Source organism: Barbus barbus, assembly GCF_936440315.1.
Source record: "Barbus barbus genome assembly, chromosome: 7".
NCBI lineage: Eukaryota > Metazoa > Chordata > Actinopteri > Cypriniformes > Cyprinidae > Barbus > Barbus barbus.
Genome location: NC_136735.1, coordinates 10349801 through 10366404, shown reverse-complemented (window position 1 = coordinate 10366404; position 16604 = coordinate 10349801). Strand labels below are relative to the sequence as shown.

Genomic DNA, 16604 nt, shown 5'->3' with positions numbered 1-16604 from the left:
ATAAATTAAAAATAAATAAAAATGAAAACCTCCCTTTTCCGGTATCACATAATACACAACAAGCTCTGTTTACAGTATCCACACGCCATGGAAGTTTCATGGCACCTCCTCAGCCTCAGAGTGTCACATGATGCTGTCTTGTCACGTGACCTAGTCGGAAGTTGCCTGACTGTGTTGCTCGCGAGCGAGTGGACGCTTGTAAACAAGCGGTAACCGGGGAGGAACCCGTCAATGAACCAAAATTGAGCAGACTCGGTCCCGTTGTGCTGTGATTTAAACTGGGATTTTAATGCCGACAGTCTCTGCGCGTGATTTTAAACCGCTGACATGGACGCGAATAAAGGCAATCATGTTTCCTCCGGTGAGTGATTAAAACGCTTGCGATGTGACGATTATAATGTTTATTATGGAGCCTTTCAGTGCGTCGATGGGGTGTTAGACCGCAAAAGTGGAAATATTGTCCTGTTTTTATGGAATGGATTACAAAATAGTGCGTTTATTTTCTGTTTTGTGCACAGAAGTGCTTAGGATGCACAACAATATCAAATGTCAAACAGAGTCTGGTGAAGTATTATTGGTCACGAGCACAGGATCAGATTGGGTTACTAGTCTAGCAATATTTCATTGATTTGGAAGTAAATAAATAGCTGTTTTTGTATGTATGTTATGATGATTCATGTAATTGTCTTGTCCTACATCCTCAAAAGAGCTCACAGAAATATTTAGTTTCGAGCAAGCTTGTGAACCTTTGTTCATCATGCAGATTCGTGTGGTCACTGTTTATGTTTCAGTTATGCTCCGTGCCATAACTAACAGTTACCATTGATCAGTATGTGTCCCCTCTAAAATGCAAAGTAGGGATTTGTGTGGAGTTTTCATTGACTTGCATCTTCCCTTTGGTCCCCTCAGTCCTAAATATTTGGTTACTCCTGTTTGAGGTTTGTTGAAAGCTTTTGTGGTTTGGATGATTCAGTATTACATCACGAGGCTGGAGAGACTGCTGTGTTAGTTCATGGACTGTGTATGTAATTTATTTTCCGCTTGGATTTTCTTCCTCATTTGTGTCACATTGACCTTATTCCTACAGTAACACCACAATGGAGTCATAAACGTTACTGGAAATTATAACTACATTTGCCAGCTGTTTTTACTTTCATTTCACTTGGTTTATAATGACCATAAAATCACTGAATGTGTAGAGAATCTAAAACTGATCTCAACAAGAGCCAGCGAATCAGTTTGAGATATTTTGGAGTTGTAGATTGGAGGCGTATAGTTTTTAAACTATGTCTAACACCACAGTATTGTTGTTCATTCTGATTGTTGATGGATCCTGTTGCACATTTTTCATGGCATTCAATTCTAAAATCCCACCATAATATTGGCTAGCAACTGCAACTTTTCAATTACAGTTATATATCCAAACTAATAATGGTAAATTGGGCTGTTTTTAAGTAGCTAAACATTAAGGTGAAAAAAAAATCTTTTTTGTTTTGGTCTTATTGTGAAAGAATGTTATTTTAAAAAAAGTCCTTATAATTTAGCAACTTGTTCCCCCACTGAAAGGACTTTCTGCTGGTTATTTGATAAAGTTAACCAATAGTCAAAAACCTATTTAGGATTTATTATAGAAAATCTTAATTCAGTTGAACTCCATCAGTTCCATAATGTAATACCCACTCCAATACACACTATCAACATCCAATCATTTCACAACAGATTAGAAAAAGTACTACATTGTTTCTTAATATTATGATGTTTTGCTCAAAAATGTTAAATTATTGAAGTAAAATGGTTTGTGTTTGCAATTCATGTTGTCTACAAAATAGTAAATCAGTTGCATAAAGGTAGTTCACACAGACCGCCTTTTTGCATGTACAGCTTTTCAGTTGTTTTTCCTTGAAAAACATGCAATAGATGGAAATGCTCAGCTGTTGTGGTTGCATCTTTTGCAGAATCTGAAACAAATGCTGCACTAATAAGTTAATAGAAGCTCAAATTTTAAACAAGACTTCCCTTTTTTTAAATAAATGTCTTCTAGTTGTACATACATGAAATATATCTTGAGATTGAGAATATTTCATAATTTGGGTTTTTTTTTCTAGTGTTGCGCTTATTTATTTATTTATTTTACTGAAACCAAAATTAGATTTTTCATTTTGCTAAAAACAAAAAACAAATATAAAGCAGTCAGTCATAGTACAGTTCTTTGGCAATGAGACGCATCTCAATATTTAAACCAAACAAGTTTTACATATTGCTATTGTAACATTATATTTGGTCTCCGTGAAGTGTGTTCAGTCCACACAGCTTACAAGTTCAGCTGTTGTGGTTTATCTACATTTTGTGCACAAAAACATCTTTTGGTCATAAAACATAATTGCAGCCCTTTTTTGGTTGCTGAAATTTCAATGCATCCCAAGTTTTTCATTACATTAATGTACCCACAGATTTGTTTGTGTTGTGTGGGTGTGTGGAGTTCATGGGTGGCTCAGGCAGAACGACAAATCCTGATGTCATCTGTGATAGGGTTATGATAACATGCTGATAGTCAAACCCTTGACTTATTATGACAGCAAGAGCGTGTGAGGAGCCAGTGTACGCCTGTGCTCCGAAAACATGGCTATACCTGTAAAACTGGACGGATGAGATTTTTTCAGTTTATTTTTCAGCATTTGATTGACTCTGTCAATTGTAGTCATTCTCCAGTGCTCATGAGTGGCTTTAGACGCCCACATCCACTGCAATTTTGCTGTGAAGATTCCTATCACTTCACTAGACTACACTGAAAATCTTCCTGTTATATAGTAACAAGAATGCGGCGCATTTGAGGCATTGTGCTTTAAGGCTAGATTTTTGGCTCTGACAGGCACAAAGATTTGCTGCTAGATGAACGATGGTTTTGATTAGAGAGGCCAATGAGAGGCAATAGGTAGAGTTTCAAGTCTCTCTCCATTTTTGCTTAATCATGCAGTCATCGGCAGGTCAGGTGATCAAGAAAGTATAGAAATCAGGGAAATCACATCAGCTTGGATACTCAGTGTGAACAGTACAGGAACTTAAAGGAACACTTGATTGTCTGTACTTTCTGCTGTGTGGTACTAAAACGGCATGAAATTTCCTGTATATCAGCCCACACACGCTGCGATCATTAATCTCATTTAAGTGGCTGACTCACCTACTTTTGTCTTTTGTATTTCACTTTTCGTTCAGCCTAGATTAGACGCTGTCACTCTGGATTGTGATTTATGAGGCATGAAAAATGGTGTTCCACCATATTTCCGTAACATATGTAGGTGTGTAGCTGTGTATAATATGATTAATCTCAATAAAAAAGAAATTAATATGGCATAGTTTCATTATCAAATTGTCTGTTATTTAATTAAACAAATATATGCGAAATACATTTGCTTAAATCATCTTCCCTTAACTTGTAATGAGAAGCACTTCACGCTGTTATCAACGAGATTTAAGAGCCCCTTCTTTTTTTTTCTTGCTTTTTTATTTTACTGTGAAATATCACAATATTAATAATAATTTTTGTTTCATTTTATTTAATTTAGTAATAAAATAATACAATTTATTGTTTTTATTTTTATTTTATAGTCATATATAATCACAACATATTTGCCTAATTTTGTCCAGCCCTGCAAACACAGTAGACCTTTTTAATTGGATTTTAAATCACCAAAAATAATAGATTTTTCATCAAATCATGCAGCCCTTTGTGTGATCTATAATTTACTCAGTGATATATCTGCTATAATCTTGACAGTTCTTTGTCTGCGGCTATGTAATTTAGATAACTGCAGGTCATTGTGGCTGAATGAATCACTTATTGTTTTGGTTTGCACAAAAAAAAGGTCTTTACAGAATTGCACAAGAAAAACCTGCTTTCACCACTTTAAAAAGTCATATTTCCTGTAATTTCAGAAATGCTTAGAAACACTTTTGGGAAGTGTTTACTTAGTGATTTGTGGAGAAAGAAAGAAGCATTATTTTGACTGTTCCAAAGAACAGCTGTATAGGATATGCATATTTAAGTTTTTGACACTTTTTCATTGTGAGAAATGAAGACAAGCTGTGAAACTCACAGAGCTTTGAGGGCACACTTAGAGACTGAAATAAAATCCAGCATTCATTCAAAAAAATTAAAGACATGTCCTTGACAAAATAACCAGTCTTAAGCCCCTTTCACATGACTTGCTATGGAGTGAAGCATTAAAATTTGCTGCATTGCAGGTCAACAATGAAGCCTTGACAATTTTATGTTCTTTTCAAGAGGTCTTTGACAATCTGCCCAGTCTCAAGTGATCTCGCATCACTTTAAGGAAGAGAACGCTCATCAGATCTCAAGTTTCGGGTTGTGCATATAGGTGATCTCTGTCTTGCTCAAGTAGACTGAAGTTCACATCCTTAGGCTCTAGTTGAGGCCATCTTGTCTTTCAGTCTGTCTGTGATCTTAGTGTGAAATTTGATTCAAATTAAATTAAAGGGGTCATATGACGTTGCTAAAAAGAACATTATTTGGTGTATTTGGTGTAATGCAATATGTTTATGCGGTTTAGGGTTAAAAAACACATTATTTTCCACATACTGTACATTATTGTTGCTCCTATATGCTTCGCCTTTCTGAAACACGTCAGTTTTTACAAAGCTCATCATTCTGAGAAGCGAGGCGTGCTCTGATTGGCCAGCTATCCAGTGCGTTGTGATTGGCCGAATGCCTCAAGCGTGAGACGGAAATGTTACACCCCTCACTGTATTGTGATGCCATGTCCCGGCGCGACGACACAAAAACAATAAAACCCATTATAAACGAGGCATTTGTTACATCCAGTGGGGACATATTTACTGATAATAATGACTTATACTTTTTACGCATCGCGTTGCAAACATTACCATGTTTGCATTTGTGATCGGAGAAACGACAAATAACAATCGCTACTCTACACTGCTCAAAACTCCTGTTTGAATAGTCAGTGGCAAATTCTTTGAATAAGAAAACTTACTTACAGGCTGTGAGTCAGAAGTGCCAGACTGTCCTTACAAAGTTGGAATTGTCCCACTTTATAGAAACAGCCTTTGTGCACAGTTACTCCCAGGTTCAGGAAACAGTCTTCTGTAAAATGCGCTGCACACACTCTAATATTTGGGTTGAACTGTTCTGGAACAATGTTGTAAATGTGGGGGCAGTTGTGGCCTAGACAGCATAGAGAGTTGGACTTGTAACCCGAAGGTTGTGGGTTCGAGTCTCGGGTCCGGCAGGGATTGTAGGTGGGGGAGTGAATAACCAACACTCTCTCCACCCTCAATACCACGACTGAGGTGAGACCCTTGAGTAAGGCACCGAACCCCCAACTGCTCCCCGGGCGCTGCAGCATTGGCTGCCCACTGCTCCGGGTGTGTGTTCACTACTGTGTTCACGACTTGGATAGGTTAAATGCAGAGCACAAATACCACACTTGACCACACACACCACTTCCCTTTCCCTTTCTCTTTCTTCTTAATACAGCTTAACCACTGATTTCTAGTTGTGTCCTCTTTTGGAAGCCCAAACAAAGTACTTTCTCTTTCACAAGGAAAAAGGACATGGCGCCGGTGGCAGCAACAATACTACAGCGAGAATAAAAATCACGCCCTCTTTCATTGCGTATATGCGTTTGGGCGGTGTTTTGCAAATCTTCCCACACAGTGACGTAGACATGTGGGGGCGTGTTTTAAGAGGGCGTGGACGAGTCTTAACTTTTCTAAAGAATATCTCTTTGGTTTTGAGACTTTAGTCTTTGCAACTTCAGGGATCTTATCTATGCACAAACAGCTTGTAACACTCCAAAGAGAAGGAAAACTTGAAATCGCATCATATGACCCCTTTAACAAGTTCTGCTTTTATTGACTGTATGTGTTGTGTAGGGTAAACTGTAAGATTTTTAAATGTTTTTGAAAAAAGTCTCTTATGCTCACTAATGCTGCATTTATTTACTGGTTTTTATTTTTTTATATTTTAAAATGTCATTTGAAGAGTTTATTTGCAAAAACGGAGTTATCGGTTTCAAAAATCATGTTTTTTTATTATGTTATCATGTTTTTATTGTGTTAGTTAGCTGTATTTTTTAGTTATTTTTTAACCTAATCAAAATAACCCAACTGCAGTTTGATTGAGATTAATTGGAATGCACAATGAAAAAACATGATTTTTGAAAATTGTTAAGAACAGTGTTATCTGTTTTTGCAAATTAACTCTTCATTTATTCCTGTGATGCAAAGCTGAGTTTTCAGCATCATTGCTCTAGTCTTGTGTCACATGATCCTTCAGAAATCATTTTAATATTCTGATTTGATGCATGAGAAACATTTCTGGTTATTATCCCAGTTGAAAACTGTGTGCAAACTGTAATGCATGTTTTTCAGGATTCTTTAAAAGAAGCATTTATTTGAAATTGAATTCTTTTATATCATTGCAAATGTATATATGGTCATTTTTGATCAATGCATCCTTAGGAAAAAAAGTATTAATTTCATTCAAAACAACAACAAAAAACTTACTGAACCTAAACTTTGTAGTTTATGTGAATGTAATTGAAAGGGTATTAGCGTTTGAAACAAAGATTCTATTTACATTGTGCTTTATCCCACTGGTACTATGTGTATCTCTCTTTCTCTTTCAGAAGAGGATAGGCTACTGTTTCCGGCAATAGGCTATGGTTCGAATGACTGCAGGGATGAGTATAGCAACCCCAGGCCTTCCCCGGTAACATGTGGCTGGATAGGTGCTGACCAAGAAGAGGAAGAATTGTGCAGGAAGTTAAAGTATTTCTTCATGAGTCCCTGTGAAAAGTACCAAGCCAAAAGCCGAAAACCTTTTAAACTGGTGTTGCAAATACTGAAGATTATTATAGTAACTGTACAGGTATTTAAATTACTCTCTTTTCTTAGAATTTATTTCTACAGCTCATACACACATCCCACAGCTTACTAAAGACAGCGTTGCAGCTCAAATACTCAGTTTTACCAACAAATTATTCTTTAACCACAGTGACATGCCCTACTGTGGGTCTATCTAAATGAACCTTTGGTTTTGCACTCTGAAGGGTTACAGAGTTTCATAGGTTGGCTAATAACCATGAATTTGATTCCTCTTTTTTTGTGCCGTTTCATTATGTCTAGCTGGTACTTTTTGGCTTAAGCAATGAGATGGTGGTGACGTTTAAAGAGGAAAACACAGCTTCATTTAAACACCTTTTTCTCAAAGACTACGATGATTCAAATGATGCGCTTGCTGTTTACACACAGAGCGATGTTTATGACCACATGTTTTACACAATAGAACAGGTAATGTATAGTTTACTAATTCCTATGTTTTAAGGGATATATTTGCAGTGTAGTCATAACACAAGTTGGCTTACGTTCAGCCTCTGTCTTCTGAAAGTATCTTGTTTGTTTGGCTGTATAACTGCTGAAGTGTATTGTTAATGCATGTATACTTTTATGAAAAACTATATTATTCATCTACAGCAGCTATTCTGCCTTTCCCAGCTGGAGTTTGGTTATGTGTGGTCATGTTTAGTTTTAACGCCTTATATAACATCTATTCTTTTCACTTGTCTTTCAGTACCTGGCTTTGCCGGAGACGACAGTGGGCCGTTATGCGTATGTGTATAATGTCGGTGTGAACGGAAGTGCACTCTCTCTGTGTCAGCAGTATTATAAAAAAGGCAGGATCGACCCAGCTAACGACACCTTCAACATCGATCCGCATGTGGTCACAGGTGACAGTTTCCCAGCTTCTTTTTCATCCCAACTTTATTCCTGTTCTGATTTTAGTCATTGTTTTAACCATAACAGACGTTAAGATCAAGGCAAAGACTTAAGGTACCTGAAATATTAGTTTTCTAGCACTTGTAAATTCATGATTCATTAGTTGACGAACTTGATGAAACTAAAAGATCCTTGTTACTTCCTCTTTTGCACGTTGTTAATACTTGCAGTTCCTTGTTACTGTGTGTACCACAGGAATCACTTTCAAAAAGAAATCTAAAAAAAATCTTGCAGTTAACCAGACTTGCCTCCTGAGGTCCCTGTCGGTCACTGCGGCTGGTCAGTTGATGATGAATTTCTCTCTTCCTCTCTGTAGACTGTATTGGAGTGAACCCTTTGTCCACTCCCACAGCAGGTCTGGGCCGTGATTACAGGAACTTCACCCTCAAATTTCACAAGTAAGTTAAACAGTTTTTTTAATGCATATTTCTTCTCAGAAATTTCAATTGATAATCTAAAACTCTAATATCAACACACTTTCTCTCAGGCTCATTAATGTAACCATACAGTTCCAGCTGAAGGCTATAAATCTTCAGACCATCATCCACAATGAAATTCCTGACTGTTACACGTTCTTTATCATGGTGAGTTTCCACATAAAATGCTACTTTCATCCAAAAAAAAAAAAAAAAACTAACTAACTTGCTGTACATGCTCATACTTTTCATGTTCATACTTTTCAGTTGGTCAACATTTCTAAAAATCATTTTTTTGCATTGGTCTTAATTGATATTCTAATTTTCTGAGATACTGGATTTGGGACTTTCATTAGTTGTCAGTTATAATCATCAAAATTAAAGGAAATAAACATTTGAAATATATCAGTCTGTGTGTAATGAATGAATCTAATATACAAGTTTCACTTTTTTGAATGGTATTACTGAAATAAATCAACTTTTTCATGATATTCTAATTTTATGACCAGCACCTGTATATAAAAATATATTCCTTAGTTTTCAGTATTGTCTAGATTTTGTTTTCAATTTGCCAAGTGTGTTAGAGTGCATACCTAATAGTTTTTCATAAATGTGACCCTGGACCACAAAGCCAGTCTTAAGTCGCTGGGGTATATTTGTAGCAATAGCCAAAAATACATGGAATGGGTCAAAATTATTCATTTTTCTTTTATGCAAAAAATATTTAGGATATTAAGTAAAGATGATGTTCCATGAATATATTTTGTAAATTTCTTACTGTAAATATATCAAAACTTCATTTTTGATTAGTAATATGCATTGCTAAGAACTTCATTTGGACAACTTTAAAGGCATTTCTCTCAATATTTTGATTTTTTGCCCCCTCAGATTGCAGATTTTCAAATAATTGTATCTCAGCCAAATATTGTCTTCTTATTCAATTTAATTACTAAATATTGTCTTATTATAATTATTAATTAATAAATATTGTCTTATTATAAAATTGAATTACTAAATTTATTTATTTATATTTCTAAAATATGAAAATACATTATTTTATTTAAAATGCCTATAAAGGGAAACAATATATCTGTAATTTTAGTTTTTAGTTTTGACCCAGTGAGTTTACATTTCCAAACAGGCAAAGTAATTTTTTTTAAACTTTTGATCATTATGCACAAAATATGCACTCAAAATAATTTGATATACTGTATATAATTGGCCCTGTTTTATGTTCAGATTCTGCTGGATAACAAAGCCCACAGTGGTAAAGTTAAGATCAGTCTTGATAATCAGGCCTCCATTAAGGAATGTAGAGACCCCAGTGTGTCTGGACACGGTAAGACTCAACTACCCCACATATCATTTTTTACATTGAGGATATTCAGTAGATATGCTTGTACTCAGGCTGTCTCTCTGTCTCCAGCTGATAGTTATGCTCGTGTGTGGTTTGATGGGGCCATTATAGTGGTTTGTATTCTCTCTCTGCTCCTCTGTGGTCGCTCGATCATCAGAGGAATCATTCTTCAAAATGTAAGACATTGTATCAGACCAATCCACATTAATGTGACAGTGATTATATAGTGAATCCTGTCCTAACATTCTCTCTTGCCTTCTCTCTTCAGGAGTTTGTGAAGTACTTCAGGAGCTCTCTGAAGCGTCATGTCTGTTGGGGAGACAGAATGGAGTTTATTAACGGGTGGTATATTCTGCTCATCATTAGCGACGTGCTCACTATCACAGGCTCCATTATCAAGATCGGCATTGAGCTAAAGGTCAGTCAGTGCAGAAAATGGATATTCTGAAACATTTATGTGTATGGAGGCATTGCATTGGGTCGCCACAATCAGCAGTGATATTTCATGATGTTTTGTTTCAACCCTCAGAACCTCTCATCCTACGATGAGTGCGGGATCCTCCTGGGCACCTCAACGTTATTGGTTTGGGTTGGAGTTATTCGCTACCTCACCTTTTTTCAGAAGTACAATGTGAGAAGCAAACACACCCACACACCAGTGTTCATGCAGTTACACTGGCCAGTTTTTTTATATTATTTTGTAAATTATTTTTAACAATGTTGCTGACATTTCTAGATTTTCACTGTCATCAGCTGAAAATAAACGTAAAATTCCTGCCTAACCTTATTCATACTGTGTATTTAAGATATTAAATATATTTAAATATATTTGAAATATATCACTACAAAGCCCGGAGAAATTTTTTGAATAAATGTACTACACTTTGAAGAACGGTATTGAACAGTATATCTTGAAATAACAACCTGAAAATAACACCTGAGATCTCACCACATCTCTAGTGAAGATTTGCTTGTGAAACAACTCTGAGATGTTTTTTGGGATGTGGATTTTATGTACTATATGGTGTTTTCCTTTCTCAGATTCTCATTGTCACTTTACGAGCTGCATTCCCTAATGTGATCCGTTTCTGTTGCTGTGTGGCGGTGATCTACCTCGGTTATTGTTTCTGTGGGTGGATTGTGCTGGGACCATACCATGTTAAGGTACAAAAATTCAATAATTCAATTATCTGCATGGAACATGTTAAAAAAAAAATATATATATATATATGTATTTATGTATTTATTTATTTATTTCCAGTTGGTTATTAGAAGAATTCCCCTTTCTCAAGGTGAATGTTGTCAATTTTTTTTTTTTTTTTTTTTTTTTTTTAGAAATTTTTAATTTAGAAATTTCCTTTTAACTTCTTTGACTTTTTTTTTTTTTTTTTTTTTACTTTTTGGACAAAAGTTATTTTAATTTCAAACATGCTGCGATTATAAAATTTAGAGGAATCCAAAAGAGAGATTGTTTTTAGAGACTGTAAAAATGTCTATAGTATTTATACTGTTAATATGTCATAAGAATGTTTTTTTGGGGGGGGGGTTGATTCTTTTATTCAGCAAGGATGCACTTAATTATTCCACTTACAGTAAAGACATTTGTAATATGATAAAAGGTGCTGCTCTTTCTAAATTTTTCACAGTAGTATCACAGTTCCCATAAAAATATTAGGCGGCACAACTGTTTTAAACATTGATAATAATAAAAAATGTTTATTGAGCAGCAAATCAGCATATTAAAATGATTTCAGAAGGATTATGTGACACTGAAAACTGGAGTAATGATGCTGAAAATTCAGCTTTGAATCACAGAAATAAATTACATTTTAAAACGTATTCAAATAGAAAAGTCATTTTAAATTGTAAAAATATTTTACAATATTGCTGTTTTTACTATATTATTTACTAAATAAATACAGCCTTAGTGAGTGTATATGTGTATAAATTAACAAATGTGCATGCGTCTTCTCTCTCATTATATATGGTATGTGGTGTTGATCGTTTTTGTTTTGTTTCCTCAGTTCCGCTCTCTCTCGCTGGTGTCTGAGTGTCTTTTCTCTCTGATCAATGGAGATGACATGTTTGTGACCTTCAGTGGCATGCAAGAGAGCAGCATGCTCGTCTGGGTCTTTAGTCAGGTGAGTTTCACCTTCACGTCCTCACACAGGTGCGTACAGGATTCAGTGCAGTAAATATACTCTGTTTCTTTGCAGGTTTACCTCTACACATTCATCTCTCTGTTCATTTACATGGTGCTCTCTCTCTTTATCGCTCTTATCACTGGAGCTTATGAGACCATCAAGGTAAGAGTAAAAGACGAGGCAGATGCAGAGATAGAAATGAAAAACATGTTTTTGTTCCTGATATCATCTCTCACACACACACACGTGCATATACAAACATACATGTCTTTGTAAAATAACAATTTAAACCATAGAATTTATATAACTTGTTGCATTTTTAATTATTTTCTAAAATCAGTTTTACTTTATTTTTGTATTCCTCTTATTGTAAATTATCAGTATTTTTTTCCTGATTAACTCAGAAAAGTGTTATATGTGGCAGGTAGTAAAATGAAATGTGGAGTAAGATGATCCAAACAGCTTGATTACAGTAACATGATATCCTTTCATTTCCGTTCAGCATCAAACTCAGGAGCCTGTCCATATCACTGATCTGCATGCGTTCATCGCTGAGTGCACTGACTCACCCAGCTCTGGGAAGTTCCGTGGCATCGAGACTTCGCCGTGCTCTTTCTTCTGCTGCTGTGACAGGTGTGTCAGCATGGAAACATAGAAAACGCCTCTTAATATCAGCAGTCAAAAATTTAACCACTACTAATTAACACAAATGTATTGCTGTTACATTCAAAATAATTAGAATGCAGTTGAGAAGAGCACAAATAATAGTTGCACACAAAAATAAATTGACGTTTAAGAGGGATACCAGTTCTTAAAGGTAAAGTATATCATTTCCACTTGTTACCAAATAGCAACAAATTAATATTATTCAACATATGCTAGCTTTTTACAGAAAAATTAATTACAAAGAAATAGCAAGTAATTAAAAATTTAATTTTGAAGTTGAAAGACTGAAATGGTATTTTCTTTTAAAATAATAATCTTTTGTTTTATTACAAATTTGAAAAATAATTTTTACAGTGTACTTTGAGTGCAACACCCAAATCTCAATATCCAACAACTGATGCATAGAATAAAGTCCTCGCCCTACGTTTTCATTAATCAGTAACAATATAGAAGAAAAGATCCGTCACTACTTCTGTGTCATCACGACTTTTAACAAAGATAGGAAAAAATATATTAACACAAAATAAATTTTAGCATATAAAATGACATATTTGAGTTTTTACTATAATTGAAGTCTGTACTCATGTCTGTTGGTGTAACCCTGCAGAACCACCACATATGAGGAGGTCCTCCTGGTCAACTAGTAAAGCCATGGGACTTGATGCCTGAAGACTACACCTCCCTCTGCTGGTCACACTGTGGTACTGCAACAGGAAGGAAGCCAGTGGCAATGAGAGGAAGCCTCCAGACAAAATACCCAAGAAGTCACAGTCGCTTCACTTCAGACCTTATGTGGAGAAGAGCACATATGATTATTGCAAAAGAATCGCTCCAGTCTGGGATCATTTACGTTTTACCTCAGCTTGTTTATAGTTTTAACTTAATTCTGGAGGTTGCTAAAGGCAGCCCAGTACTGCCTCTTAATCTATACTGATAAAAACACTCAGAAATTTAGAATTGGGAGAATATTAGGCAGATAACAAACTGCACACGTGCAGGCGATATGTACAGTAATCATTCTCTGAATGTTGATCTCACATGTTCGTTCAGTGCACGTGCTGTGGTGTGCAAGTGGGTCATCAGTCGCCAATACTGGGAGACAGTGGTCAGTGATTCATAACTATTGCTGTTTGTTCTGTTGGATAGTTTTTATATCTTTGAGTAATGTCTAGTCATGTGTAATGTCTGCATCAGAAGGAGACTGAACTGGCAGGCCTAAGCATTTTGCTGCAGCAAAAGATGAGGAGACCGTGTGATTAAACATCTTTTAAAAAATTGGCTCTTATTCAGCATTTAGAGCAGAAACAGCACTCCTTGGTGTCATAATATCATCTCCACACCCATAACAAAAATACATGCTCTGCTAGAATGAATTCACACCCAGAATGCCTCAGAAACGTAGCCTTAACACTTTTCTGGTGTGTAGCGCTGGCTGTAATTTGGATTGTAATACCTCGTTGTTGAATAGGATGACTTTGAGTTAATTTTTTTATGAGCTTTTAATGACACCTCCTTTATTTTATTCATACCGAATTAATTTTATATGAAAACGGAATCAAATGCATACTGTAAGGTGAAATCTTATTTTATAAATGATATATTAGACTGCCTTAACCTTGATGATTTAGTATTTTATAGAGAAATACAGACTTTTATGAAGCCACTCTTCATCAGCTTTGTTCTAAAACAGAGGCCTTCAAGAACGCTATTATAAGATAACTGACCAGGTCATAGTGTTCTGTTACCATGGTGACATATTAGAACAATAGAACTCATCAAAAATGCTTGACCCGTGCATGACTCTCACTTCAGAGGACAAACAAGCCTAATTTTATCTTCTCCGTTATACTTGACTGATAAGAGAAGGAAGAATAAATATTTGAATTCTGGGGCCTGTGCAAGCTATTAACTCGAGTACAGAATAAGTGGGACCAATCATATTATTTTGATGTCAGTGGATGAAGATGATTTGATTTTCCTATTACTATTTCTATATTATTTTAATGTGTGATTCAATCATGTTGTAGTGTAGCGTTTTATTTATATTGTGTTCTGATGCCTCTCTGTTTCAAATGAACTTAAAGCGCACAATCTGCAAACAGACCACACTTTCTATTACTAACATGTGAAGCTACACAGTGATGTTGTTCAGAAAAGTCACATCACGTGTTGTCAGGTATATACCTGAAATATTTCATTTTAGCCTGATCAATTTTTTTTTTTTTATGTTTTGTAATGGAAAACTTGACGATGGCAGCACAAACCGTATGTAGATAAAAATGATGTAGAAGAATCAAATGCCTTTTCAAAGTGGAGGATTTTTCTTTTATTTGTTTTAAATACTTGTATAAGTGTCATTGCACATTCTGTCCAAAATTTGGTTTTGTCACGGTCATATTTTTGTTCACATGTATTTGCTCAATACAGAGATTTTCTGAAGTCTTTCTAATATAGACACTTTTCCTTTTCCTGTTGTTGTTCCACATTAGAGTAAATTCCCTTGAAACTGTATTGGCTGCAAATCATGTACATATTTTCTTACTATACCATATGACCACTAGGTGGTACAAATAGAGCATTTTACCACAAATCTGAGCACTTAAAGTGTTGTCTGTGGCACCTAAATTGCACTTGTAAAATATGAAAGTTGCTTATGTAGCCAATACTCGTGTATGAGTAAGAGGGGGGTTTGTAGGCATGTTTGAATAGCTGGTCTAAACAGGTGCACTAACCATTGCGCTAGCCAATGCACATTGTTTGAGTTGGCTATCTGAAACCACAGAAAGAGATTACACGTGCTGTTCAAACAGAGCAACCCCCTCAGATGCTGATCTCAGTCCTGCGGCCATTCTATAAAGGCCAGCGTTCCTATTCTCAATCTGCGGTGGGGCTCTCAATATGAGCCACACCCAGCTATTCAAACAGAGCGAGTTAACAGGAAGAGATTTATTAACCACTTCAATAAGCTCATTGTGATCATATACAGGCAGGTTTTACAGCACTATAACAAGAAGATAATCTTCTGGGGCTTCATTTTGACTTATTTCTCAATTCATTTGATCCTGAACTACTTCTGTGATGGTGTCTAATGTGCTTAGATGTTCACAATATCTTCTATATTACGTTAACCTGTTAATGTTTGCCAGAGCGACGGCGCACCGAAGCTTTTTTTTTCCCACTAGTTTAATGTTTTTATCGTCCTTATTGTAGGGGTGAGGATAGCAAATGCCAGACTTATGCACCTTAAAATGGTAGAGGATAATTAATGGTGCTATATGATTGGCTTCACCTATAGATTCAAATTTGCGTATTTAAGACAAAGCTGATCTTAAAAACTAGGCAAAAAGAGCAATGTAGTATAGAACAGTGCACAGCTGCAGGCCTGAGAGAGTCACATTACTTGTGATGGGGTAGAGACTGAACTATTTCTTCTTTTACGAGGTTTTCTATGTTCCTCTTATGTATGTAAACAAATATCAAGTGATTCTCTTCCATCAATGACTCTTTCTTTGTTTGATGTTTGGTGTCATACTGTTTGTATGAGTGATTTTTCTCTGCCTGAATCTATGAATGCACTGTTTTAGCTTTAGGAAAACAGTTTTTTGCGGGCAATTCAATCCCTACTCTCTTTCTCTTCTGATGTTAAAGAAAATACATATTCATAAGGGAGTGAAATTATTCTAAATAATTTTCTCAAGGACACGTGCCCATGTATCATCTTTTTTCCCCCAAAATTATCAGACACGCTTGCACAAAGATTAGAGCAAAACCAAACAATATTCAATATTCCTTTTGTCAGATTGCTGATAATTAAACCTATGCGCCGGTTTCACAGACAGGGCTTAGACTAAGCCAGGATTAGGCCATAGTTCAATTAGGACATTTAAGTAATTTTTATAAACATGCTTAGAAAAAAACATTACTGGGGCGCATCTTAAGACAAAAGAAAGTCACTGAGATATTTTAAGATCAGTCAGTGCAAGTTTATTTCATTTGAAACAGCTAAGATTTACATTTTAGTCTAGGACTAGGCTTAAGCCTTGTCTGTGAAACCGGGGGTAAATGTTTTTAATGTAATTTTCATGGCAGAGACAATCTATAAAATTGTAAATAAAGACACTTTAGACCTAATTGTGTTACCATTTAGGACATACATTAACATTGTTTTTATATTCCTGTCAATTTAATAGTTAACTCCAGTGT

General features: G+C 35.6%; 1 protein-coding gene across 2 annotated transcripts; it reads left to right on the top strand.

The window, feature by feature from the left end:
• The first annotated feature begins 145 nt into the window (after positions 1-145).
• LOC306873106 (mucolipin-1-like) lies at positions 146-14840 on the top strand. Of its 2 annotated transcripts, XM_079422147.1 has the most exons (15): positions 146-361; positions 6669-6910; positions 7168-7332; positions 7613-7769; positions 8135-8216; positions 8306-8402; positions 9474-9573; positions 9661-9767; positions 9860-10009; positions 10121-10222; positions 10633-10755; positions 11616-11732; positions 11808-11897; positions 12238-12368; positions 13009-14840. In XM_079422147.1, exons 1-15 carry the CDS (start codon positions 328-330, stop codon positions 13043-13045), a joined length of 1734 nt encoding a protein of 577 aa, XP_079278273.1. In that variant the 5' UTR covers positions 146-327; the 3' UTR covers positions 13046-14840. The 2 variants fall into 2 exon arrangements, with proteins under 2 accessions (XP_079278273.1, XP_079278272.1); XM_079422146.1 differs by having other exon boundaries at positions 148-361; positions 9474-9767.
• The last annotated feature ends 1764 nt before the right edge of the window (positions 14841-16604 follow it).